Source organism: Geotrypetes seraphini, chromosome 7, assembly GCF_902459505.1.
Source record: "Geotrypetes seraphini chromosome 7, aGeoSer1.1, whole genome shotgun sequence".
NCBI classification, from domain to species: domain Eukaryota; kingdom Metazoa; phylum Chordata; class Amphibia; order Gymnophiona; family Dermophiidae; genus Geotrypetes; species Geotrypetes seraphini.
In genome coordinates, this window is record NC_047090.1 from 119,309,922 (window position 1) to 119,336,500 (window position 26,579).

The following is a 26,579-nucleotide window of genomic DNA, read 5'->3' on the forward strand; positions in this document are numbered from 1 at the left end:
AGTTGCAGAAATCCAAACACTTTTCTGAGCATGTGTTCCTCCTACCTCAGAGAGAGACAGAGCCCCCTGCGGTTTTCAATTTCTGCAAGCAATCCGTGCAGAAGTCTTCTGATCTGCTCTGCATCTTTCTTTCTTTCTTTTTTTTTTGCTTAAAGTTCTTTTTTTTCAGTGGCTTGAAGGGCGTTCCAGTGGTCCTGTGCCAGAGGAAAAGACACAGTCCCAAGGAGCCAGACTGCTGCTTCACAGAGAAACTTTGGTGAACCTGTGGAGACAGCCTGCTGTGGGCCATCTTTCTTGGACTCTGGGTCCATTCTCCTGGGAGGAGCTCGCTTGCCGTCTGACCTGACTGATTGCTTCGTGCTCCGCCTTGACAGGAGTGCGAGCAAGCGGGTGGAGAAGGTGGTGTATGCTACAATGTTTGGGATGGATTGTCAACTTCAAGAAGAGCCGGTTGACACCATCACAGACCTTGGAGCACCTGAGCATTCTCTTCGACACGCTGTAGGAAGGTGTGTTTCTTCCCGAGCCATTCAGACAATCTTCAAAAACAGAGATCTCCGGGAACTTCTAGTTCCCACTGTCTGGCATTACGTGCAGATGCTGCGACATTCCTCCCCCCCCCTTTAGATGCTGCTCCCCTGGGCGGTACCAGCTTGCAGCAGTCTGCACTGGTGGCTTCATGGGGAGGCTCTCCACCACAGCAAGCTTTCTTGGATCTTGGAGTGGTTCAGTCTCATGACAGATGCGAGCATGTCAGGCTAGCGTGCTCACTGCAGAGATCACTCCATTCAAGGAATGTGACCTCTACATCAGATGTGTTGGTCGATCCATCATCTGGAGGTTCGGACTATTTGGCTAGTGTTGCACGCTCTCCAATCCACTCTGGTAGGAAAAGCGATGCGAATAGTCTGACTATGCTATGGCGGTGGCATATGTGCATTGTCAAGGGGGCACTAGAAGTTCTCCTTTGTGCCAGGACACTCACATGCTATTTTGCTGGACGGAATTACATCTTCTGACTCTCTGCGGCACACATGGCAGGAGTAAGCACTGTTCCAGAAGTCTTCCTCAATCAACAAGTCCTGGACCTAGGAGATGGGTTTCTCTTGCGTAGCATGTTCCATCTTGTCATGCAGCACTGGGACCAACTACAGATGGTCTTGCTGGCTTCAACCAAGAGCTTGAAAGTCAGGCACTTCTTTGGTTACAGAACAGTGTGGAAGCTTAAGTCTAGACACCTTGGTTCAGCCCTGCCCAGTTTACAAGCTATTTTATGTGTTTCCTCCAGGTCCTCTGGTTGGTCAGGTCATCTTCCAGATAGTGTCACATCCTGGCCTAGTGTTCCCAGTTGCTCCAGACTGGCTTTGTCGTCCATGATTTGCGGATCTCGTATGCCTTCAACAGAACAGAAAGCTCCAGCTCCCTCTTCATCACTACCTTCTTGGTCAGGGTCTGGTTCCCATGGAGATCCCACAGCGCTTTGGTCTTCCGGCATGACTTGAGAGCACTCAGCCTTGATGTAGTGAAGTTTTTCAGAGCTAGTCATCTTGATGCTTTGAAACCCCATGGTAGGCTTTTCGAAACTGGTGTGCTAAGAACCAGGTGGACCCTGTGTGGGCTTCCATTCCAGGGGTTCTGGTTTTTCTTAAGGCGGGCTTGGAAAAGGATTTAGCACTGGCCTTTTGGGCACACAGCGATTCTAGTTCACTTATGGCTCATTCAGATATTTCCAGATTTCTGAGAGGGGCATCAGCTTTTACCTACATGGTCTCTTCACATTGTTCTGCAGGGTCTTGTGGAAGCTCCATTTAAGCTGCTACAGGATGCTTCGCTTCTGGATACAAGATCAACAGTAGCTTTCTAGTGGCCATTATCTCGGTAATGCATATTTCAGAGCTTCAGGCTCTTTCGTGCAGGGAACCCTATCTACGGATCACAGACGCGGGAGAAGTTCTCCTTATGGTTCCTTCCTTTCTACTGAAAGTGGTTTCAGATTTCCATGCCACCAAGGAGGTTCATTTGCCTGTGTTTCTCTCTAAGGGGGTGGAGCGAAAAGATCAGATCTTATGCACATTGGATGTCCGGTGAGTCTGTCTCCACTGTTTGGAGCAGATTAATATTTTTCGGCTGTCTGATCATCTCTTTTTGTCCTGACGGTCCCATCTCATTGTGGTAGGCCAGCTTCTAAGGCCTCAATCGCACGTTGACTTCGAATGACCATTTCCGTGAATTACATCATCCGCGCAAGCAGCCGCTAGTTTCTCTTAAAGCCCACTTGACTAGAAGTGTTGCTATAGCTTGTGCGGAGACTCGAATTATTCATCCAGATGATATTGGCAGGGCGGCTACTTGGTCCTCTTTTCATCCCTTTACCCAGTATTACCAGGTGGATGTGGCGGCTCGTTCTAATACTGCCTTTGGGACCTCGGTGTTGAGGGCAGGCTCTTCTGCCCCTCCCTAGACGCTGCAATGGCTGTGGTACGTCACCTTGAGTATGGAATCTGGGAGGGATGTAACAGAATGGAAGATTAAGTTTTTACTTTTGATAATCTTTTATTCTGTTAGCCCCTGTAGGATTCCATACGGCCTTCCCTCTCTGTGTAAGCTCAGTTGTTCTGAATCGCCTGCTTTAGTGCGGCATGTAAGGAGAAAACACCGAGGTAGACAATCTTTCAGCCAGTAGACAGGCTTGTGGGGAACTTCGCTCTTCTGTGAGTATATATTACCGATGGCAGTTTCCTGTGGGTGCTCGTTGTTCATAGCAGGTGAGTTCTGCATTGTTCTGCACTATTCTCTGTATTTACTGTTGCCTGTTTAAGTTGCTTATGTTGCTGGGGAGGTTCCCCTGTGCCTCCCCCTGTTTTGTCATGGATTTGTTTCAGTATGGTTGTTTGGATTTGGGAGTAACTGCAGGGAACTTTTATCTCTCTGTCTCTAAGGTAGGAGGAGCACATGATCAGAAAAGTGTTTGGATTTCTGCAACTCCCGAATTGCAGGAAAGGATTGAACACTTAGGCCCAGATTCACTAAAGATAGCGACTCATTTGCTGTTCGCCGATTTTTAAACAGTGATTGATTCACTATCTAGTTTGCATGTAAATGATTTGCATGGAGGTTCAAATCATTTGCATGCAAACTCCCCGATTTGCATGGAGGTTCAAATCATTTGCATGCAAACTCCCCGACTCAGTCGCTGAGAGCCCTCCTGTCACTGCTGTCAGAGCTTCTGCTGGCTTTATTTCTTGGCAACCCTCTGTTGGATCCCTAACCTCTCTTGTCTGCCTCCCTGTTGTCTGCGTCTGCCTCCCCGGTTGCCTCTGGATTTTAAAAAAAAAATGGAGATTTGGATCTTGGTCTCAATCCTATGCCACTACTGGATCCTGAATCCGTGTCCAAAATGTCTGCTGTTCTGGTGTAGGAAGCTGAGCATCTTTCAGTTGCATCCAGGAATAAATATTGCCCTTAGCATAATCATCAGAATCATCTGTGAAATTTTAAATTGACGTGTCTTATTGCGAAACTGTTCTAAAGAATGTTGAATATTTGGTAAACCTTGGTAAGTTGGATTTCTGATTCTTTGACCAGCCTTTCTAAGAGTAACATATGATACACTTTCCCCTGGGAGACTTTAGCTAATGGGCCCTACACTGTTAGTGCAGGCTGTGCCATCTTGTTCTCATTTTATGGTTTTTAAGATTTATACAGTCTGGTTTGTTAGTTCATGTTTTTGTGTAATTTATAATATGAACAGATTAGATTCATTTCTCGGGGAGTATCCCCGTACCCCTCCCTCTTTTCTGTGTCATGTACAGGTATGGTTGTCTGCATTTGTATTAACTGGAAGTCAGAGGGGCAGTCCTGAGGTAAGAGGGAAGGATCAAAAATATGTAAATGAAGGCTTTCTACAAGAGATCTCAGGAGATGGGATACATGACCCACTTGTCCTGGAACAGAGTGTGGATTTACAAGAAAGAAGATTAGCAAAGGTAAGCACCTAATCTTTCGGTGCACAATCCTTGTCAAGTTTTGATGCCTGCATTTATAGCTTTAGAAGTATTGCATGGTAACATAGAAAGACTGAGTTAACATACCCTGTCTGACTCAACATGCCCTGTCTGACTCATTATTCCTACCCACTCTGCCAAGCCCAGCTGCCAGACATAGCAAAAACCTTAACCAGGGCAGGGGTTTTTTTTTCCTTTATTTATATTCTGTTCTCATGATCCCCCACTTAGTTCACATCTGTGTGTAAAGAGCTTTGTAATAAACTAAATAGCTACCACTACTGGAAGGGCCTTTTGCCTTTTAGGCTGCTTCTATTGCCTGTCAGACAAACCTGGCTACATGGATGTGCATGCATTTCTGCTAGATCTTCTCATATTTCAGATAATTCACTTTGCATTCATTTTGACAATCTCAAGTACTCTGGATCACTTTGTGGTTCTTGCTGTATGACACCTCTCTGATCATCATGTAAGATTTCTCTGATACTGTTCTCTCCTTAGATAATAACAGCTTTTCCAGGTGCCACACTGCTTTATTTGTTTTTATTTTATACCTGTACTGGAATATCATGCCATTTCATTCTTAATTTTGAGAGCAAGAAATAAGGTTACTTCAGATTTTGCTTGTGGCTATGGACCAACTCAAGTTTTTCTTTCATTGTTTAGAATCCAACGAATGGTGATTTCTGGTGGCAATTTCAAGCCAGATACCCTGAACCTAAAGAGGTGGTGAGCCTTCTACTGGATGATGAAGAGCTGAGAAAAGAAATGTATGTTCAGATGCTCACTCTATTTGGCTTTTAAATCAGTTCTGTCTACATTTTTTGTTAGCCTAAGGCATAATTTACGGCCTCTTTTACAAAGCCACCTTAGCGGCTGCCGCACAGTACAGCCCAAAGCCCTTTAAATCTCTAAGGGCTTCCGTCTGTTAGCGCAGCGCAGCCGCTAGTGTGGCTTTGTAAAAGAGGCCGTTAATTTACAAGTCACAAAATATTGCATGATGTACTAATTATCCCATAACCCTTATGCTATCTTTTCCTCCTAACACAGGGCATCAAAATCCCTCCTCGAGGGCCGCAATCCAGTTGGGTTTTCAGGATTTCCCAATGGATATGCATGAGATTTATTTGCATGCACTGCTTTCATATGTATGCTATTAGATCTCATGCATATTCATTGGGAAATCCTGAAAACCCGACTGAATTGCAAACCTCGAGGAAGAACTTTGACACCCCTGTCCTAACACATGCACACACCATCATTAGTACTTTGAAAAATATCTGAACAGTGTTGACCAGTATGATTTATTATGGTTGTTAAAACTACTTTGTAGAAGAGCCTAGAATAGATAATGCAGATACTTCTATATTGTCTTTAAGGTACCTCTAGAGTGAGAGAAAAACTGTTTCTATGCCAGTTGTCCTTAGTGCTCTTGCCAAGACTGGTAATTAGCTTAAACCTGTCATTTGGGACTCAGACTATGATCATTTCTCATACACCATAAGCAATTAAACCCTGACTAATAAAAGGCTGTGTACTCTGGTTGTATTTTCTAAGACTTCAACTCTCCCATATTCTTCATGGTTTAATATTGCCTATCATGTATTTTGATTTTACTTTTTATCCTTCATCTTGTACATCAGTGGTTCTTAACTTAGTCCTCAGGAAACTACCTGTCTGGTTTGGTCTTCAGGATACCCAAAATGAATATGAAAGAAAAAGCTTTGTATGTGCTGCCTCCGATGTATATAAATATCTCATGCATACCCATTAGGGATGCCTTGAAAATTAGATTAGCTATGTAATTTCTGAGGAATGGGTTGAGATTTATTATATTAGATAGCCAGCAGCTTTCACAGAAAAGCTATCCTTAACAGAGCAACAAAGATGAAAAGCTTTAAAAGGCTCGGCTCATCAGTACAAAAACAAAAATTTGGCAAAACTTCAAATCCTCTCACAGAACGAACATGGCATTGACCAAAAAATTACTAATAGGACAAATCAGGACGGGCCAAAAAAGTTAATTAAATAATAATAAATAATCACTTTTAAATACTTTTATGGCCCCAGGCAGAAAACGTATGGGTGACCAGCACCAGGTTAATAAACTAAATAAGTCTTGCCCTGCACATCATCTAGTCCAATGTAAAAGTACAATCACAAAGTGCCAATGAAACAACCATTCAAAGTAAATACTGGGAGGGGAGGAAGGGAAATAAACATATCAAAAACCCATCCCCTTGCAATCAATTCAAAAGTTCAAATATTTTCATTTTTTCAAGATAAAAATTCAAAATATTCTCAATTTATCAAAAAGAGCAATAATGTTCAAATGATGTTCAAGTTTATTTAAAAATTTGTTATAACGCCTAATCAGGCTTCTAGGCGGTGTACATTAATCAATAAAAACATTCAAGTTAACAAACATATTTGGGGAGGACAATGAAATAAACAGACAGACATACAAAAGGAGAGAAGGGGTCGAACTACAATCTTAAAGGAAAGAAACACTGAAGGAGAGAACAAAAGGTAGGGGAAAGCTAAAAGAAAGGAACTCACATTGTCCTTAGAAGGGCAGTTGCTATTAAACAGCATCTTTAAAAGAGAAGGGGCTAATCAAAGGCGTCTTTGAATAAGAAGGTTTTTAGTTTGGATTTAAACTAGTTTAAGTTTGTTTCCTCTCTTATGTGATTGGGTATGGAGTTCCAGAGGGAGGGTGCAGTGACCGAAAAGTTCTTTAAGCACATGGTATTGATATTTTTCAGAGAGGGGATATTAAGAAGATGTTGTGTAGCAGAGCGGAGAGACCTGAGGGGGGTATAGGGTATAAGAAGTCTGTTTATGAATTCCGGTTGGTTACAAATCCTGGTTTTGAATGTAAGTAAAAGATTAGATTAGGTTAGATTTTCTGAAATTGGGAGGGAGGGATTGGGAGGGGGGGTTTATTTTATTTATATTGGTCATACATATTAAATGAATTACATATTATTTAAAACATTATAAAATATGAATATAAATATGATATGTTGTACTTAAAGTGTTCATGAAGGTAAATCAAGTGTGTATTTATAAGATCATATAAATTTTTCTGATACACTTGTTTTAATATGAAAAAATGAATAAAGAAATTATAAAAATAAAAAAAAAAGAATGTAAGTAAAATTAGTAAAGGTGAAACATGGTCGAATTTCCTTGCCTGGAAGATAATTTTAACAGAGGTATTTTGAATAATCTGCAATCGTCAATTTTCTTTTTGTGTGATCCCTTTGTATAGGGCATTACAATAATCAATGCAGGAGATCACTTAAAGAGTGAATTAAAATTTTGATAGATGAGGGTTTGAGTACTTTAGATAGAGAACGGATCAGTCTTAGACAGTAGAAACATTTTTTAACTATTGCACTGATTTGATCGTGGTAGGTGAATTTACAGTCAAGGATGACACCGAGTAATTTTAGGATAGGAACTGTTTGAATAAGGATAGAGTTGAGCTTGATAGTAGTTGCCCTTCTTTAAGGGGAAAAAATCATCATTTTTTATTTACTAATGTTAAGGGATAGCATGTTCGTATTTAGCCAAGTTGTGATTTTTTTTTCTAGTTTTTGATTTATTAAGTTGATGTCCTTGGGATTTTTCAAGTCAGTCAAGTGTATTATTTGAATATCATCAGTATAGGCATAAATCGTTAGGCCTATGGACTGGCCTAGAGTAAGCAGTGGGGCCAGAAAGATGTTGAACAGTAAGGGAGATAAGATGGAGCCTTGGGAAATAGCGTAAGTATTTGAAAATGCTTCAGAGTTAGTGCCATTGAAAATTACTTTTGATGACCAATCGGCGAGGTAGGAAGTGAACCAATCCGTGATTTGTCTGGAGAGTCCAACATCTTGAAGACGTTGTAATAGAAGTGTATGGTCAATGGTGTCAAAAGCGGATGATAAGTCAAGTGAAATGAGTACAACAGATTTGTGGTGGTCTAAGTAATAAAGAATTTTGGTAGTCAGTCCAATCACAGAAAATTCTGTTGAATGATGTTGGCGAAAGCCAGTCTGGTTGGAGTGCAATGCTTTGGTTTTTTCAATGAAATCAGAGAACTTATCTGCAGCATAAAGGGTTCCTGTCCTGGCTCAACAGAGCTCCATTTCGATCACTTCCTTAGGAGCTGACATGTTGGAAATGAATCCCATCAGAAAATATCGCTGAAGATGATTTTTAAAGCAGGAAAAGAGAAATAAACTCTCACACTTTGTGATTGCACTTTTGAATGCACTTTTGTATTGGACTAGATGATGTAAGGGGCAGGACTTATTTAGGTTTATTAACCTGGTGCTGGTCACCCATAAGTTTTCTGCCTGGGGGCCATACAAGTATTTAAAAGTGATTATTATTATTTAATTAACTTTTTTGGCCCATACTGATTTATCCTATTAGTAATTGTTTGGTCAATGCCATGTTCGTTCTGTGAAGGGATCTGAAGTTTTGCCAAATTTTTGTTCTGTTTATTTTTGGCAATTTTGGGGTTTGTTTTTTGCCTTCAGCTCATCAGTGCCATCTAAAGGAGTGGCATATCGGTTAGAGCAGGAGCATCCAACCTCGGCCCTTGCCCGGTTGGGTTTTCAGGATTTCCCAAATTAATATGCATGAGATCTATTTGCATACAATGGAAGCAGTGCATGCAAATAAATCTCATACAGATTCATTGGAGAAATCCTGACTGGATTGTGGCTCTTGCGGACCAGTGTTGGACAGCCTTGGGTTAAAGCAACTGCCTCAGCACTCAGAGGTTGTGAGTTTGATTCCCACTGCAATTCCTTGTGACTCTGGGCAAGTCACTTAACACTTCATTGCCCCAGGTACAAAATAAGCACCTGTATAAAAAATATATGTAAACCGCTTTGATTGTGTAAACCACACAGAGAAAGTGGTATACAAGTACCATCTCTAAAATTGATTTGGTATGAACATATGCAAATAGGTAGGATGATCAATGTGCTGGTAACATAAGTAGGATGATTGATTATGCCATAGTTATGCCGGTCTTAATAATTCTGTATTGTAAAACTGCTACAGAAGCCACTGTAACTGTATAGAGCCAATGTATTGTATCACCTCGCAGAAGGAGGAGTAGTGTGTGGCACAGTGGTTGGAGCTACAGCCTCAGTAACCTGGGGTTGTGGATTCAAACCCTGTGCTGCTCCTTGTGTCCCTGGGCAAGTCACTCAGTCCTCCATAGTAGAGAGCTGCATGGGGACGACGGGAATCCTGTGGGGGACGACGGGAATCCTTTGGGACCCGTGGGGATCCCGCAGGTTCCCCCTTCGGGTCACGGGGATCCTGTGGGGACGCTCCTCGTGCTCTCGGGGATCCCATGCCTTTCCTACCTGCTCTGTTGCGAGGCCTCATCTTCCATTTCCTGTCTGCCCTGCTGCAGCACACATAACCAATCTGAAGTCTTCCCCAATGTCAGCGTTGACGTCGGACGGAGGGCTTAAGCAAAGCCCTCCCTTCCTCCGACTTTAGCGCTGACATCGGGAAAACTTCCGGTCGGCTGTGTGCGGCAGGGCAGGTAGGGAAAAGGCAGTGGCGTACCAAAGGGGGGGGGGGGCGGTCTGCCCTAGGTGCAGCCATGGGGGGGAGTGTGCACAGCCAGTCAGGTTCCCTTACCTTTATGGCGCTTCCCCCGACCGACCGACAACATGCCCGGCCGACAAACCTCCCTGCCCTGTAGCCGTGAATCTAAATTACCTTCTTACAGCAGTTTCAATACTCCAGCTGCTGTAAGAAGGTAATTTAGATTCGCGGCTACAGGGCAGGGAGGTTTGTCGGCCGGGAGGGAGAAAGGGAGAAAAAAGGTGGAGTGGAGAAGAAAAGACGCTTAAGGGAAATGGGTAAAACTGAGGGGGGGAGAAGGACACTGAAAGCACTGGGGAAGACAAAGGGGTGGAGAAGGACGCTGATAGGACATGGGGAAGACGGGAGGGGGGAGAAGGACGCTGAAAGCATATGGGGAAGACAAAGGGGTGGAGAAGGACGCTGAAAGGACATGGGAATATGGGGGGGAGAAGGACGCTGAAAGGACATGGGGAAGACAGAGGGGGGAGAAGGAAGCTGAAAGGACATGAGAAAGACAGGGGGGAGAAGGACACTGAAAGCACATATGGAAAACAGAGGGGGGAGAAGGATGCTGACAGGACATGGGGAAGATGGGAGTGAGAAGACGCTGGCAGGGAAGAAGACAGAGATGCCAGACTATGGGGGGAGCGGAGGGAAGAAGATGGATGCCAGACCAATTTGGAAGGGGGGAGAAAGAGAGAGGCACAGTAACAGAGCAAATGGAAGACACAGAGAGAAGAGAGACAGTGGATGGAAGGAATTGAATGAGAACATGAGGAAAGCAGAAACCAGGCAACAAAGGTAGGAAAAAAATTTTTTTTTTTTTTTTTTGCTTCAGGATAAAGTAGTATATTAGTTGTGTTGATAAAAATTTATAAACATTAGAGGCTCTGGTAGAAACCGTTTACAAAGTATGTATTCTTCCCAATTAATATTTCCAAATTAATAAAGTCTTTTTGCTTATTTTTAAATGGGTTTCTACCAGAGTCTTTAATTCAGTAGCATAATTAACTGAAATAACTATTTCTGAAGTTTATAGGGACGGGCGGGGACGGAGGGGATTCCTCGCGGGGAAGGGTGGGGACGGAGGGGATTCCTCGCGGGGACAGGTGGGGACGGGTGGGAGTCCTCACGGGGACGATGGGGATGGGTGGGATTTCTGTCCCCGCGCAACTCTCTACTCCATAGCCCCAGGTACGTTAGATAGATTGTGAGCCCACCGGGACAGACAGGGAAAATGAGTACCTGATTGTAAAACCGCTTAGATAATCTTGATAGGCGGTTTATAAAAACCTAATAAACTTGAACTTGAAAGCTCTTTGTAACTCTGTATTGTAACACCTCTACCGAAGCTCATGCAAACTGCTATGAGTTGACTCCCTAGTCATTAGTAGCAGTATATAGAAGCTAACAATAATCTGCTGCTGATACCCAATCTATGTAAAATTAATTTATCCTGACCCTTACCCATCCCTTTCTTTTTGTTTCAACCATATTGTTGCTCATTAATTTTAGGTCTTTCCTTTGATATTTTCCTGTAAGATGTTTTGGTATACTCATTACATAATGACTTTAAAGATGTTTTCAAACATAGGAAAACTAGCTAAGACTACTGTAATGTAGTATTCATACACTATTTAGACAGCATGGTGTGTATAGACTTACTGGGAGTTACTTTGAAGTTTGGTATTCTTATTGTGTCTTGGGTATGTTTGTCTTATGACAGTGCGCCAACGGCAAGAGGAGAAGCGACAGCAGGAGGAATCAAATCGAGTGAAGGAGCGCAAACGAAAAAGGGAAAAATATGCTGAGAAGGTACATACTGTGCAGAGAGGGGTGATTGGGAGATGTTTTCTGTGGACTTCAATATGAAACCAGATAATAGTGGGCATAATCTCAGTCTCAGATTAACTGCTAATTATCATCTTAATCCTTACTTTGTAAGGACCACAATGTGTGTACAGGCAATATAATACACCGAAGATAGCTTGGATGCATTTTAATTGAGCCAGTAGTACCTTAAGTCATGTGGAATTACTATATTGTTTTCCTAGTCTCTTGGTATCTCTTGGTACCTGAGTGTTTTTCTCAATGTATTGTAGATAATCAGTTAATACTGACTACCCATTAGCACAGCAGTTCATGTGGGGTTTTCCTTTACCTTTTTTTTTTTTTTGTTTTTCTGGCATCAAATTTTTTATTGGTTGGTATGAAAATAGTGATACTTAGAAATACAGTGGATAATGGCAAAAAAAAACAACCAACAGTTGATCCCCACAGTCTGCCTCTTCGGTGTTCTACCATTTTAAATAAATGAGCATATAAATTTCCATACTTAAACCAACCTAAGCTTCCACCCATGTTTTTTTATCCATCCTTTGGAAATGGTTTCTACTGCCTCCCCTCATGTTTAAATTTTGTTATAGTGGTGGTCTCCACCTCCACTGGTAGGCCATTTCAGGCACTGCCATCATCCTCTTTGGTTCTTATAAGCAACATATGTAAAAACCCAGGTTCCTTCCCATGCCCTACTACCAAGCTTTATAATAATCTAAATTATTACCAAAACTAGTGAGGCTGTTCTTTGAACATCCTATCATCCTGCACTCTTTAATGTTAGTTTTATAACTATGGCCACTTCATGCCACTTTGGAAACCTGATGCAGCTGTTTTGCAATTTGAATACCTCTATCCTTCCTGGTAGGGTATTCTCTTTTAAAGATTGTGTATGTATTCTGTGAACTGCTTAGGCTTAAGCGGGTTATAAATTTTTAAAATAAATATTCCAGATATGTATCATCCTCTTAATAAAAATATTATTTCCAGGACCTTCTGAATGAATGTTCTACCTGGCTAAATTTACTGACCACCCACCTAACTTTAACAGAAAATTTTATAATGTTGTGCAGTACTCTTCCACCCCAACCCAGCTACTTCATAATGTCACCTGGCTGGCAAAATTTTCTGAGAAGAACACTGAAGAATGTCCCATATGGTAGTCCCAGTGACATCACAGACCAAGATGACTGTTTGATTATACCAGGGCACTAGCTCAGCCCAAGAAAAATATTCACAAATCTTCCAACCTATGGAATATCAAGGGTTGGAACTTTCAAATGTGTTTAATACCAGGAATTCCTAGTATTTAATTTATTTATTTAAAAGTACAGTGGAACCTTGGTTTACGAGCATAATTCGTTCCAGAAGCATGCTCGTAAACCAAATTGCTCGTATATCAAAGCAAGTTTCCTCATAGGAAGTAAGGGAAACTGCTTTGATTGGTTCCCCCCTCCCCCCGAGGCTACCGGCGCTGCTCCATTCTCCCCCCCCTTGAGGAATCCGACGCTGTTCCAAACCCCTCCCCGCGATCCGGCTTCCCCCCCCTGCGAACCGGCATCCTCCCCCCACTCGCGTTACCCCCCCTCCGCCGCGATCCTACTTCCCCATCCCCCCCGAGCACATCAATGACACTTCCTTTACTCGACTTGGCACCAGTGCTGGTGCCCGAATTTCCTCCCTCTTCTGGCGCGGCCTGGGCTGGGCGGTGCGTCGGAGATCCTCCCTCTTCTGGTCTGGGCTGGGCTGGACTGGCTTTGAGCATTTGCGCATGCTCAAAGCCTTCTGGTCTCGCTCTCTCCGAGATTGAGAGCGAGACCAGAAGGCTTTGAGCATGCGCAAATGCTCAAAGCCAGTCCAGCCCTGGGCATCCCTCCTGCCAATTTTTGCCAGAGGGGGGGGTGTTAGTCCCCGGTGTCGGGGAGACGGGGTGGGCCGTCATCGTTAGTGGAGGGGGGCTTTTTTCTTTTTCTTCCTTTTTTTTATAATGGGGCTATTATTGTATGTGTGTAACACACACAGGCTACTTTGGGGCTTCCCCTGCTGGCTCTGTGCATGTGTGAGAGTTGCTCTCACAGCAATCAATCAGACAGGAGAGACGGGGATTATGACGAACCTCCATGCAAAATTTTTAGTGCATCGATAGCTCTTTTAGAATTGAACAAACATGGACCCCCCCTGGTCTTATCGTTACTGTTTAGTGCATCTGGCACTCAGTTAGCTGGGAAGAGTTAGATGTAGACTCAACTAGAACAAAATTTGGAATGTCATATTCCCCTATATTCACTACAAGGTAAATATCTAATGGGGTGGGGGGATGGATTGGGACTTGTATACCTCCTTTTTTAGTTTTACAACCACACTCAAAGCAGGAACTTTAAGCACTTTCCCTATCTGTCCCAGTGGGCTCACAATCTATCTAATGTACCTGGAGCAGTGGAGGATTAGGTGACTTGCACAGGGTCACAGGGAGCAGCAAGGGGTTTGAACCCACAACCTTGGGGTGCTGAGGCTGTAGCTCTAACCACTACGCCACACTCTCCTCTCCAAAGTCTGAACACATCAGTGTTGAGTCCACAAATTCTGTAGTGCCAAATGACTCCTTGAATAAATGCTATTGTTTAGATTTTTGGGCTGTGGGTTGTCTCGCATCTTCTCCCATTATGTTCTCAGTTTAGTGTTTAGCTTCAAAATGTATATTGTCTTTATATTGTAGAAGAAGAAGGAGGAGGAATTGGATGGGAAGAGAAAGAAGGACAGCCTGAACCTAGTGATTCCATTTGTTCCTTCTGCTGATAACTCCAATTTGTCTGCAGATGGGGATGACTCCTTTATCAGTGTGGACTCAGCCATGCCCAGCCCCTTCAGTGAGGTGAGGAATGTTCATTGAATGTTTGTTCTCTCTTAATCCAGGTTGTTTAATCCAAGTCTCTTATCTGCTAAGTTATTTTTTGTTTATATGATAGAACCGTTATGAAGTCACTTGTTTTGAAATAAGTAAAAAAAAGTGCATACACAATGACTGGATGGTGGGTCCAGATATAGGGACTTATGTCCTTGGCTAGATTATACACTTCTGAGTTTGTTACTCTTACACAACGAGTTTGTTAATTCGTTGTCATTTGAAGTAAAGTTTTCCTTAGATTGTTTATTTAGAGATCTTATTTTTTACATAATGAAGAAAGCAGGCAGAACTAAAAGGACTAGGTTAGCCTAAGGACGAATTGCACCAAAGAGAGCTGGAAAAGAAACAGAGAAGCATGTAAGCAAGCAGAGGGAGTCAGTGGGTAGAGTTCTTGGAGGAATGGGACTAAATCAGTATTTGTTGGACAGCCTTAAGAGGCAAGGGGAAAAGAAGCTGGAGGGATCACAAAGAGAGATACTGGAGACTGGGATGGACTATCAGAGTCCAAACTAGAACAAATGGAAATAACTTTTTGAGAAAAGCTGCTACCTGGGTTCCAGAAGGAGGCAAGTCTGACTTAGGACGAGCATTGTACAAATCAGCCCAACTTGACTTAAATCTCTCAACCAAAAATGCAGTAAGAATTTGATCAAACTGTGCATTTGTATTATGTTCTGACTAACCTTAAAAGTGCTGGGGAAGATCCACACAGACGAATTTGCTGCATCCAGGACATGTGATCTGTTTACAGAAAAGGGTTATTGAGACTATCTGTGGACACGTGCCTTATGTCCAGAATTTGAAAACACAAGTATATTTGATGAATATTTATTACAGATATGCTGAGTACTAGACCTGTTTTGCAGTCTTCAGGGACCAGAGTTCTGTACCTCTGCTTTGAGAAGAATTTTCTGAGAGAAAAATTAGTCTTGGATGATCACTAGGAAGTTCATATCTGCTACTGTTTCAATTCCGTTGGCATAGTACAACTTACGCTGCCTTGGGTGAATCTCTTCATAAAGGCGGTTAATAAATAAATGAAACCTCTGTATATTGGCATGATATTTCATGCATAAAGACAGGATAATAAAAGGCTCGACAAAACCTGGTTGCCAGGTCATCTAGAAATTGCATACTGGAACCCGAGATTGTTATTGTTGTAGTAGTAGTAGTGTTGCTGTAAAAATAAAAACATGTTTCCTACTTCCTTGCTGCTGTTCAGCACAGTGTAGGAAGTTTGGTAAATTTTGTGATTTGAAGTCGCACGAAATTTGAAAAAGACCAGCCTGAACTTCCTACACTGCACATCTTGTGTTTGATAAAATGTGGTGGAAGAGAGAACTTGAGCATTGATGGTGGCATGATCTACAGGTGTATGAATAATGAAGAGGGGTCTGGAAAAAGGTGCAACAGTGGACTATTGAGGATTGGACCCAGGATTTTAAAAAAGCATGTTAGGTCTGATATTAGAGTAGGATCCCACTGCTGGTTCTTCAAGGGGTATAATGCATCTCTTAATATTGACAGCTACGTAAGATGGGTACAGCAAGGAAGTGGAGAGATGAAAAGGGCCCAACTCTTTCAGTATGGAAGGGAATAGTTCAAGAAATTAAAGTATATGACAAGCTTACCAGAAACTTAAATGGGGGGAACACAAAAGAACCTGATAAACTCTGGGATTTGGTTGAACATTGGGTACAATCGTACCTGGGGACTGACACTTAGATGGACCCTGATGAATAACGATCCAGCACAGTAGCAAAATGGGAAACAATTAACATCTGTAGTCTTCCTTGTACTTGGGGTGGGAGGGAAAGGGTTAGTGACAGTCATAGGTTAGTGAACAACTGGTATGGTTTATGGTTAACTGGGTGGATATGTAGTTTTAAAATGACCACTAAATTTCTTTGTTATAATGCTAGATTCTGACTCAGTGGAGGGGCATTGTTGGATGTGGGAAGCACTATGTTAAACATCCTCTAGTCCAATAGGTGGTTATTGTATTAATACTGTCACTTTGTTTATCATTTCAAAAATTAATTAAAAAATTTACCGTTAAAAATTAGCAGCTCTCATAGAGCCAAAACACAGTAGGGAATAGGAAATATGTTTACTTCTGCAGCTGCATTCATCACTATGAATATGAGGGGAATTAGATGGCAACATCCAAGAGAGAGCAATCGGGTGAATGTGGTTCAAAAGGGAGAGAGAGAGACTGGGTGAAGAATGGGGGAATGGTTTGAGAGAGAAACTGGGGGAGGGGATGTGTGACACTGGCTTAACCTATTGACCAGGTGAGGCACTGGCCCAGGGTTCCAGTGATAAAGGGCGCCAAAATCCCAGTTTGGTTTACCTTCAAACCTTAGATAGGTGCTGGATTGGAATTTTGGTGCTCTTTATCACCAGTGTCTTGAGCCAGTGCTTCATCTGGTTCAGTGAGGGAAGGGGGGAGATTCTGGATCACAGGTGGCAGGGTGGGGGGTAGAGTAGAGGCACAGATACTTGATTGTGGGTGGGAAGGGGCACCACTGAAAAAAACGGCTCAGGTCACCACACTCCCTTGAGCCAGTCCTGGAGAGAGTGAGAGGCTGGGTGAAGGATTTGAGGGAGGGCAGCATGAGAGAGAGACTGGATAAAGGATGTGGGGGTTGCTGTAAGAGAAATATCGGGTGAAGCCTGGAGAGGGAGGACAATATGAGAGAGAGAGAGGTGGAGCCCATGTCATAGTGATATCTGAAACAAAGGCAATTACCTCTTTGCTTCACCTGTCAAGTAGGTGATACTACACGGTTCTCTCACACACATCCCCTCCCCCTTCAAGGTGAACTGACATCTCCCCTCTCTCCTTTCTGGCCCCCCTTCCAGTCCAATATTTCTCCCTCTCTCATCCCCCGGATCATGTGCAGCATTTTTCACCACTGCCCACCAGCCCCATGCCCATTCTTATCACCCCTCTCCAGCACCATTCCATATCTCATAAGAACATAAGCAATGCCTCCGCTGGGTCAGACCCGAGGTCCATCGTGCCCAGCAGTCCGCGCATGCGGCGGCCCAACAGGTCCAGGACCTGTGCAGTAATCCTCTATCTATACCCCTCTATTCCCTTTTCCAGCAGGAAGTTGTCCAATCCTTTCTTAAACCCCATCCATTGCGGGAGTCCAATTTTCTCCCACCTTGCATCCCCTTCAATCTGTCCCTCTGTTTCTCCACCACCATATCCAACTCAATAAACAATATGTGGAATTTTTTGTCAAATTATCTACTCATGCCATGCCCCTGAACACAAAAGGCACTTAAACCACAGTGGAACCAGGTTTGATTTCCACTGTGGCTCCTTTTGACTTTGGGTAAGACACTTAATCCTACATTGCCCCAGATGTAAAACTTGGGATTGAAAGTCCACTAACGACAGAGGAAGTACCTGTATGAAATATAAATATGCAAACCACTTCAGCTGCAATGTAACACAAAGTTGTTTCTAAGTCTAAGTCGCAAAACATCATGTCCTCTTTCTTGTCTGAAATGCACTCGCTCCTCCTTCGGTCCTCAGCCCCCAGCAGCACTCCCGCAATGGATGGCGCAAACAGCACCTCACACGCTGCATGTGGCTTACCCAGAAGCCTTCTCTCCAACATCAACTCTGACATCGGAGAGGACGCTTCTAGGTCAGCCACTTATGTGCAGCACCTGAATCGCTGTGTGCGCTGCCCACCGCAAGATGCTGAAAACTGAAGGAGCGAGTGTGGCTCCAAGAAGGTTGTCGCAGGAGTGGTGGGGGGGGGCAGGCAGGAATGCGAGATCCTGGGTGGCAGCGGCAGAAGCAGCAGCGGCAGATGGATGGGCAGGAATTGGTGGCCAGGCTCTGTATCCCCAACAGGCGGCCCGCGTACCCCATGTTGAGAAACACTGCCTTAAAGGACTGATTCACTAAAGTTTTTTTGCCTACAGACACAGTTTGGGAAAACAACCTTAGTATGTCAGTTTCTAAAAATACTGCTATTGATTTTGGAGGGTTATTCCATCACTCCCCTAACTAAAGAGGAAATGAGGAGCGGTTTTAAGCCACTTGGCTCCTAGATTCAGTGAAAATTTGTCAATGCCTGGGTTGATGTTTCTGTCTGTCCAATTAGATATCCATCAGCAGTGAATTGCACACAGGATCCATACCACCTGATGAGAGCAGCAATGACATGTTGGTAATCGTGGATGATCCAGCATCATCAGCACCTCAATCTAGAGCCACCAACTCTCCAGCCTCCATCACAGGCTCAGTCTCGGATACCATCAATGGTCAGCACTTCTATTTACATATACTCACAGTGCACATGGTTTTATTTACCAACTGTAGCTTTTAGAGCAGTGTATCGCAAACTGTGTGCCCCCAGACACTGGGGAGGAGGAGAGGTGCCAGCACCAGCTGACTGCCTACAAGATATGCCTCTAGTGGCGAGAGACTGTAGGCAATCAGCCGGCGTCTCTCCTTCTCTCCGTGCCTTTTTTTCAACACTCCCTCCCCCACTGGCATCTCAGGGCCCTATCTGGAGGGTTTCCGCGCATGCGTGAATTTTGATGTGATGTCATCGCATTTATGGCCACGTACGTCCGGATGCCCTTGAGCCACTGTCCCCAATTTAGTGTGCCACTGGCTTGCGAGACACTGTTTTAGAGGGTAAATATATTCTATTTTCCATAGCAATATAGAGTTCCTTTAGCCTTCTGGTTCTACAAGTGGTAATCTTAGCACATTCTGATACTCTAGATCCCAACAAACTCTTTTTCAGTTGTGTTCACTCAGAAATTGTCACCTTTAAATTCAAACCACTAATAGTGTAATGGCTGTATTTAAAGCAGAAATTGTACAGTGAAGTTATAAATACATTAAAATGAAAAAGCAAATCTCTAATGTCTTACAGGTACTGAATTATACAGATAGAAATATATGATGGTCCTATGTATATACAATGATTACAAATTGGTAATTCTGGTATAATCTTCAGAAGACCTGATTATCATCATGCATCCCCATTCTCAATTTTTATTTTGTACAAAAAGTGCAAAATATGTAATCTTGATAAGTGTCCACAAGCCACTATAATATATAATGAAGAAAATAAGATAATTCCTGAAATTTTCTTATAAAGAGATCTGCTTTTTTTCAGAGAAGTAAGAGACCAATGTATCCTGATAAAAAACAATGTGTTTTGGTTTTTGTCAGGATACAGGAATTAAAACACAGGTCACATGGAAACAACTGATTTGTATAGTTAGGTCCCTTGGAGATTTCAGATTCCCACTTATGTGTGTGTACTGTGTATCTATATATCTTACAAACTTGTCTTGAATGCTGATTTGGGAAAGGCAAGTAATAAATCCAAATCCAAGTAACATATTGAGGAATCCAACATTTCTTAGCAGGTCAGTATATAATAATTCAAATTCACAAGTAATTTCTCCACATGGGCTCAGAATCTAACTTGTACGTGAGACAACAGAGGGTGAAGTGACTTGCTCAAAGTCACAAGGAAAGTCAGTGGAAGAAATGGGATTTGCTGTTTTTCAGCTTTCTACTGTCACACCTAGGCTGCTACTCCATTTCATAGAACCCAGACCTACAGAAGTCAGTTATTTTATTAATTGCTTATTGGCTTAAGTTTCTGTTTAACACATAGCAAGCTTTAGTTTCTGAAGGTTTTCACAGCTCCTTATATTGTTGATGCATGTACACATAGTTTCCGAGTTTTATTATTGTTTGACATATCACATTTCAAAATAATATCAATGTGATATTCAATAATTACAACAAAAGTAAAAGGAGAGGAAACAGTAAAAAAATGTAAAGATTATGAAGAAAGAGAACTACAATATATAATAGAAAAGGGATGCAAAGTTAATGAAGGAAGAGGAAAAAAATGTGGAACTTGTGTCTTGCTCAAGTCCTAGCAACTTGATGAATTGCGGATCTAAAAAGAAATCTGTTTTGTGCTAGTCCAGAAATATTGGTTGTATTCAACGTGTCTAGCCATCTGTTTGCAGGCTGCCCTCTTTGCCTGGTTCCTTCGATCTTCCCAAACATAATGTCCTTCTCTAGTGATCTCTCTTTTCTGATGGTGTTACCAAAATAAGACAGTCGTAACTTCATCATTTGGGCTTCAAGTGACATAGCCAGTTTGATCTCTTCCAGAATCGATTTGTTAGTTCTTCTGGTGGTCCATGGTACACCTAAAATCCTTCTCCAGCACCAATGCTCAAATGTAGTGTCCATCTTTCACATCTATAACTGATCACTGAGAAAATTAATGCATGGACAACAGAAACAGAACTTTGTTTGGAGTGTTATCCCAGGACAAGCAGGCATGATATTCTCACATGTGGGTGACGTCATCTACGGAGCCCCGATGCGGAAGCATTTTCAAGCAAACTTGATTGAAGATTTAAGTTTGCTCTGCTGCCTCCACGCATGCGTGCCTTCCTGCTCCACTAGGGGGTGCATCCCCTCGTGGTCTCCAGTTCAAAATTTTCCGCGAGCCTAGAAGACGTGTTTTTCAGGCTCTGCCCCCAACTGCCTTCTAGCACCGCAATTTTTTCTTGTTTTTTCACGATTAAGTCGCTGTGCGCGAATTCCTTACCTTTTTACTTGATTCCTGCTTCGTTTTCAACGACCCGGAGGCTTCCGGGTCCCCGTGGTCCGCGTGGCTAATCGAGCCGCGGCTACTTTCGATTTAATGTCCCGGCCTTTGACCGGCTTTAAAAAGTGCACCCGGTTGCGAGCGGCTTCTTTCTCTCACAGACCCACATCGCCGGTGCATCCTTTGTCTGGGGGCGACTCATCCAACCGACTCCTGCCCCCAGTGCGCTATTTTCCAAAACCGGGCCCTCCGCCGAAGAAAAGCCCGCATGGCGGATCTCTTCACCCGGACCAAACCCCCCACTTCGGCCCTCGAGGTCGGCCCTGGCCTCGGCCCCGGCCTTGACCTCGGCCCCGGAAACCTCGGCATCGCCTCGAGACTCGACCCCGAAGTCCTCGGGACAACTGAAAGCCTCGGCTCCGGGTAAGTCCCCCTCTTCCCTCTTCAGGTTCTGTAACAGCGAAGAAGCCAGCCTCGGGACAACGGCGATGCATGGCGGAAGCCCCATGCTTACAGCCCCGTCTTAAGCCTCCAAGCCTTCGGGCCGTACCTCCACCACACGGGAATACTCTGATACGAGGTCGCCCCGGTGGAGCGCACAGAGGCAGGGGACATGCCTTCGATGCTGTCCGTGCCCGTCTTCCCAGGACCTACTTCCGAGCGATGATCACGTCGGAGCTGTCCGCTGCAATAGCCCAGTTTCAATCGGCCTCGACCTCGAATGCGCCAGACCAACCTGAGCCTCACACCGAACAACCTCGAGGAAAGGTGCGCAATCCTCGCCGCATCCCATCCTCCTCGGACTCCTCGCCGAGACGCCCCGAGACATTCCCACTCTGCGGACCGCCGAGGGGCAAAAACGTCGGGCTAGAACGACAGAAACCTCGAACCGCCGTACCTCCAAGAAGGCCCGAGGTTCACCAACCCTACGAGGCCGTTCCCCCACACCTCGTACAGGACCACTAAGGGTGGCTGAGTTATCACTCTCCAACCCACGTATCCTCCCGAACTCCCCCTCGGACGCAATTCTCCGAGGGAGTCCGGATCGAGGTCACCAACCCGACATCGATTGGTACCCCCTAACCCCGGCATCGTCTCCGAGGGGCTCCTCGAGACGCCGAAGATCGACAACCCCGGAACACTCTCACAGTGCTTCCCCAACCTCGGAGCATGGATCAGAGCTGAACCTCGATACTCGATGGGAAGCCTCCTTATCCTTCTCCACCCGGCGAAGGTCTCGTTCCCTGACCCCGCACGGGGCTCCGGGGACATCTCGCCCATCCTTCACTCGCTTTGTCCAAGACATGGGCCAAGCATTGGACTTAGATCTCCAGTCCGACTCCAGATACTCTAAGGAGTACCTGGCGGAGCTGGATATGCCATCACTGCCCAGAGAGTCCCTCCGCTTACCACCTAACCCGGTACTCCAACAGGCCTTCTTCAGGAACCTGGAGACCCCCTACATGGTCACGGCCGTACCCTCCAAAATGGAGGCCAAGTACCGCACAGTACCTTATCCGGGATTCGAGCAACCACAGCTCTCCCACCAATCGCTGCTGGTGGAATCCTCCTTGAAAAAGGCTCACCCGTCCCGTGTCTCAGCAGCGGTACCCCAGGCCGGAAGGCCGAACCCTGGACAAGTTCGGCAGGAGACTATACCAAAACGCAATGATGGCCTCTAGGGTGCAAAGCTACACTTTCACCTTCACATCATACCTCAAACACCTCATTGGACTATTGAGAGCCTTTGAGACTGACCTACCGGCCTCCCGACAGGAAACGTTCGGCCTGCTTTTTAGAGTCCCTCTCCAACCTGCGCCTTCATCTATTCCACGCGGCCTACGATGGCTTCGAACTCTCCTCCAGAGAAGCAGCCTTCGCTATCGCCATGCGCCGACTAGCTTGGCTGCGCCTGGTCGACATGGACCCCAACTTACAGGACCGGTTAGCAAACCTCCCCTGCGTGGGAAAGGAATTGTTCGATGACACCTATCGAGGCGGCGACAAAACGCCTCTCCGAACATGAACGCTCATTTGCCTCCCTTGTCCGGCAAAAGCCCAAACCGCCAGCGCCCAGGCCATACAGGGCCCCTCCGCGCCGCTACCCACAAAGTCCACCCCTGCTTTCTCGCGGCCCCCCACCCAGACGTCCGCAAGCCCATCACAGGGCCATGCCCAAGTCCCAACCGCCCGCGACCACCAAACCATCCCCGTCCTTTTGACGGGACACGCGGAAGGGGGCGGGCCCCCTCCGCCATAGTCCCAGACCACCTTCCCATCGGAGGTCGACTCAAAGCCTTTTACCCTCGCTGGGAACAACTCACGACGGACGCATGGGTCCTTGGCGTGATCTCATCAGGGTACTCTCTCAACTTTCGGGCCATTCCCCCGGACAACCCCCCAAGGAATTGCCCTCCCAACAGGACTCAGCTACCTCTACTCCTCTACGAAGCTCGAGACCTGCTTCGCCTGAGAGCAGTGGAGAAGGTCCCCCCCGACCAACGGGGGAAGGGCTTCTACTCCCGTTACTTTCTGGTACCGAAAAAAACGGGAGACCTACGCCCAATACTAGACTTGAGACGCCTCAACAAATTCCTGGTACGGGAAAAGTTTTCGGATGCTCTCACTACCAACACTCTACCCCCTGATCGACGAGGGCGACTGGCTCTGCTCCCTCGATCTCAAGGAGGCGTACACACATGTCCCAGTGCACCCCGCTCACCGCAAGTTTTTGCGTTTCCAAGTAGGGGACTGGCACCTACAATACCGAGTCCTCCCCTTCGGACTAGCATCATCACCTCGGGTCTTCACCAAGTGCCTCGTGGTGGTAGCAGCAACCTTACGCTCCCAGGGCCTCCAGGTATTCCCCTACCTGGACGACTGGCTAATCAAAGCCCCGTCCAAAGAAGGGGCTATCTCAGCGACCCCAACAGACTATTACCTATCTACAAGTCTGGGGTTCGAAATAAACTTCCCAAAATCTCAACTACGCCCCTCACAATCCCTACAGTTCATCGGGGCCACGCTGGACACGGTTCGCCTCCGTTCCTTCCTCCCCCCTCCGCGCCTGGAGGCGTTAGTAAGTCTGAGCCGAAGGATCTCTCGGCTGACCTCAGTATCAGCCCGACAGATGATGATCCTCCTGGGCCACATGGCCTCCACCGTCCATGTCACACCCTTCGCCCGCCTCCATCTGAGAATCCCTCAATGGACCCTGGCGTCTCAATGGCGTCAAGACCGGGACCCGATCAACCACTCAGTGACAGTGACTCCTTCATTGCAACGATCGCTCCGCTGGTGGGCCGACTCTTCAAATCTTTCCAAAGGTTTGCTCTTCCTCACCCCCACCCCACAGCAAGGGTACTCACCACGGACTCGTCGGAGTACGCTTGGGGAGCCCATCTGGACGGCCTGCGCACCCAAGGAATGTGGTCAGCACAAGACCGCCGCTGCCACATCAACGTGCTAGAACTTCGGGCCATCTACCTCGCAGCAGTAGCCTTCCAACATCTGCTCCGCGACCGAGTGGTTCTCATCCGAACCGACAATCAAGTAGCGATGTACTACGTAAACAAACAAGGGGGCACAGGATCTTGGCCCCTTTGCCGGGAAGCCCTGCGCCTCTGGAAATGGGCAATCTCCAACAACACCTTCCTTCGGGCGGTGTACATACAAGGAGAACAAAACTGCCTGGCGGACAGACTCAGCCGCCTCCTCCAGCCACACGAGTGGTCACTACACTCTCAGGCCCTACGAGGAGTGTTCGAACGGTGGGGGACGCCTCAAATAGACCTGTTTGCGTCCCCTCACAACCACAAGCTGCCTCTCTTCTGCTCCCGGATATACTCCCCGGACCGGCTCGAGGCCGACGCCTTCCTCCTCGATTGGGAGGGAAGGTTCCTGTACGCGTTCCCGCCGTTCCCTCTGATACTGCGGACGCTTGTCCACCTGAAAACGGTACAAGCCACCCTGATCCTGATTGCCCCTCGCTGGCCACGCCAGCCGTGGTTTTCCCTTCTACTTCAACTCAGTGTCAGAGATCCACTGCCTCTGCCTCTGTTTCCCTCTCTACTGTCACAGGGTCAGGGTTCACTGTTACATCCCAATCTTCAATCTCTTCATCTGAATGCTTGGTTTCTCTCCCCCTGACTGCTCTCCCCGTGTCTCAATCAGTCAAGGAGATATTGGAGGCCTCTAGAAAAACCTCGACGAGAACCTGCTACTCCCAAAAGTGGACCAGATTCTCAACCTGGTGCTCCTCCCACAGCCAGGACCCGGTGTCAGTCCCCGTCCCCCTGGTCCTTGACTATCTACTTCAACTATCTCATTCCGGCCTAAAGACCAACTCCATTCGAGTACACCTCAGTGCGATTGCGGCCTTTCATCAGCCCCTGGAAGGGAAAGCCCTCTCGCTCCATCCCTTAGTCACTCGCTTCATGAAGGGCCTGCTGAACGTCCACCCCCCTCTCAAACCTCCCCCGGTGGTTTGGGACCTTAACGTGGTTCTGGCTCAACTAATGAAACCTCCATTTGAGCCCCTAGACAAATGCCATCCAAAATTCCTCACTTGGAAGGTAATTTTCCTACTTGCACTCACGTCCGCACGGCGGGTTAGTGAGCTACAAGCCCTGGTAGCGGACCCACCCTTCACGGTATTCCATCACGACAAGGTGGTACTCCGCACCCATCCAAAGTTCCTACCTAAAGTAGTGTCTGATTTCCATCTAAATCAGTCCATTGTCTTACCTGTGTTTTTCCCCAAGCCCCACTCTCACCCCGGAGAAGTGGCGCTCCACACTCTTGACTGCAAAAGAGCGTTGTCCTTTTACCTCCAACGCACTCAGCCACACCGGAAAGTCCCACAACTGTTTTTGTCCTTCGACCCAAACCGGTTAGGTCACCCAGTTTCCAAACGCACCTTGTCCAACTGGTTGGCCGATTGCATCTCCTTTTGCTACGCTCAGGCTGGTCTCGCGCTGAATGGTCGAGTAACGGGACACAAAGTCCGAGCGATGGCAGCCTCCGTAGCCTTCCTCAGGTCAACACCTATTGAGGAAATCTGCAAGGCTGCCACATGGTCTTCGGTTCATACCTTCACCTCCCACTACTGTCTGGACTCCCTGTCCAGAAGCGATGGCCGATTCGGCCAATCGGTGTTGCGAAATCTATTTGCTTAAATTGCCAACTTCCCTCCATCCCTCTGCAGTAAGCTTGGAGGTCACCCACATGTGAGAATATCATGCCTGCTTGTCCTGGGATAAAGCACAGTTACTTACCGTAACAGGTGTTATCCAGGGACAGCAGGCATATATTCTCACAACCCACCCACCTCCCCGAGGTTGGCTTCTTGGCTAGTTAAGTGAACTGGAGACCACGAGGGGATGCACCCCCTAGTGGAGCAGGAAGGCACGCATGCGTGGAGCAGCAGAGCAAACTTAAATCTTCAATCAAGTTTGCTTGAAAATGCTTCCGCATCGGGGCTCCGTAGATGACGTCACCCACATGTGAGAATATATGCCTGCTGTCCCTGGATAACACCTGTTACGGTAAGTAACTGTGCTTTACCTCCTTGCTTTGCCAAGAGCTTTCATTGAAGAG

At 45.8% G+C, this 26,579-nt stretch overlaps 1 protein-coding gene across 1 annotated transcript in view; it reads left to right on the plus strand.

Moving 5' to 3' along the window:
- The window catches only part of INO80 (INO80 complex ATPase subunit), a 348,126-nt gene that overhangs the window by 313,290 nt on the left and 8,257 nt on the right, over nucleotides 1-26,579 (plus strand). The window contains 6 exon segments of the mRNA XM_033951235.1: nucleotides 2,766-2,769; nucleotides 4,671-4,717; nucleotides 4,720-4,773; nucleotides 11,341-11,429; nucleotides 14,167-14,322; nucleotides 18,486-18,645. Of these exon segments, the coding sequence (XP_033807126.1) occupies nucleotides 2,766-2,769; nucleotides 4,671-4,717; nucleotides 4,720-4,773; nucleotides 11,341-11,429; nucleotides 14,167-14,322; nucleotides 18,486-18,645 (510 nt within the window).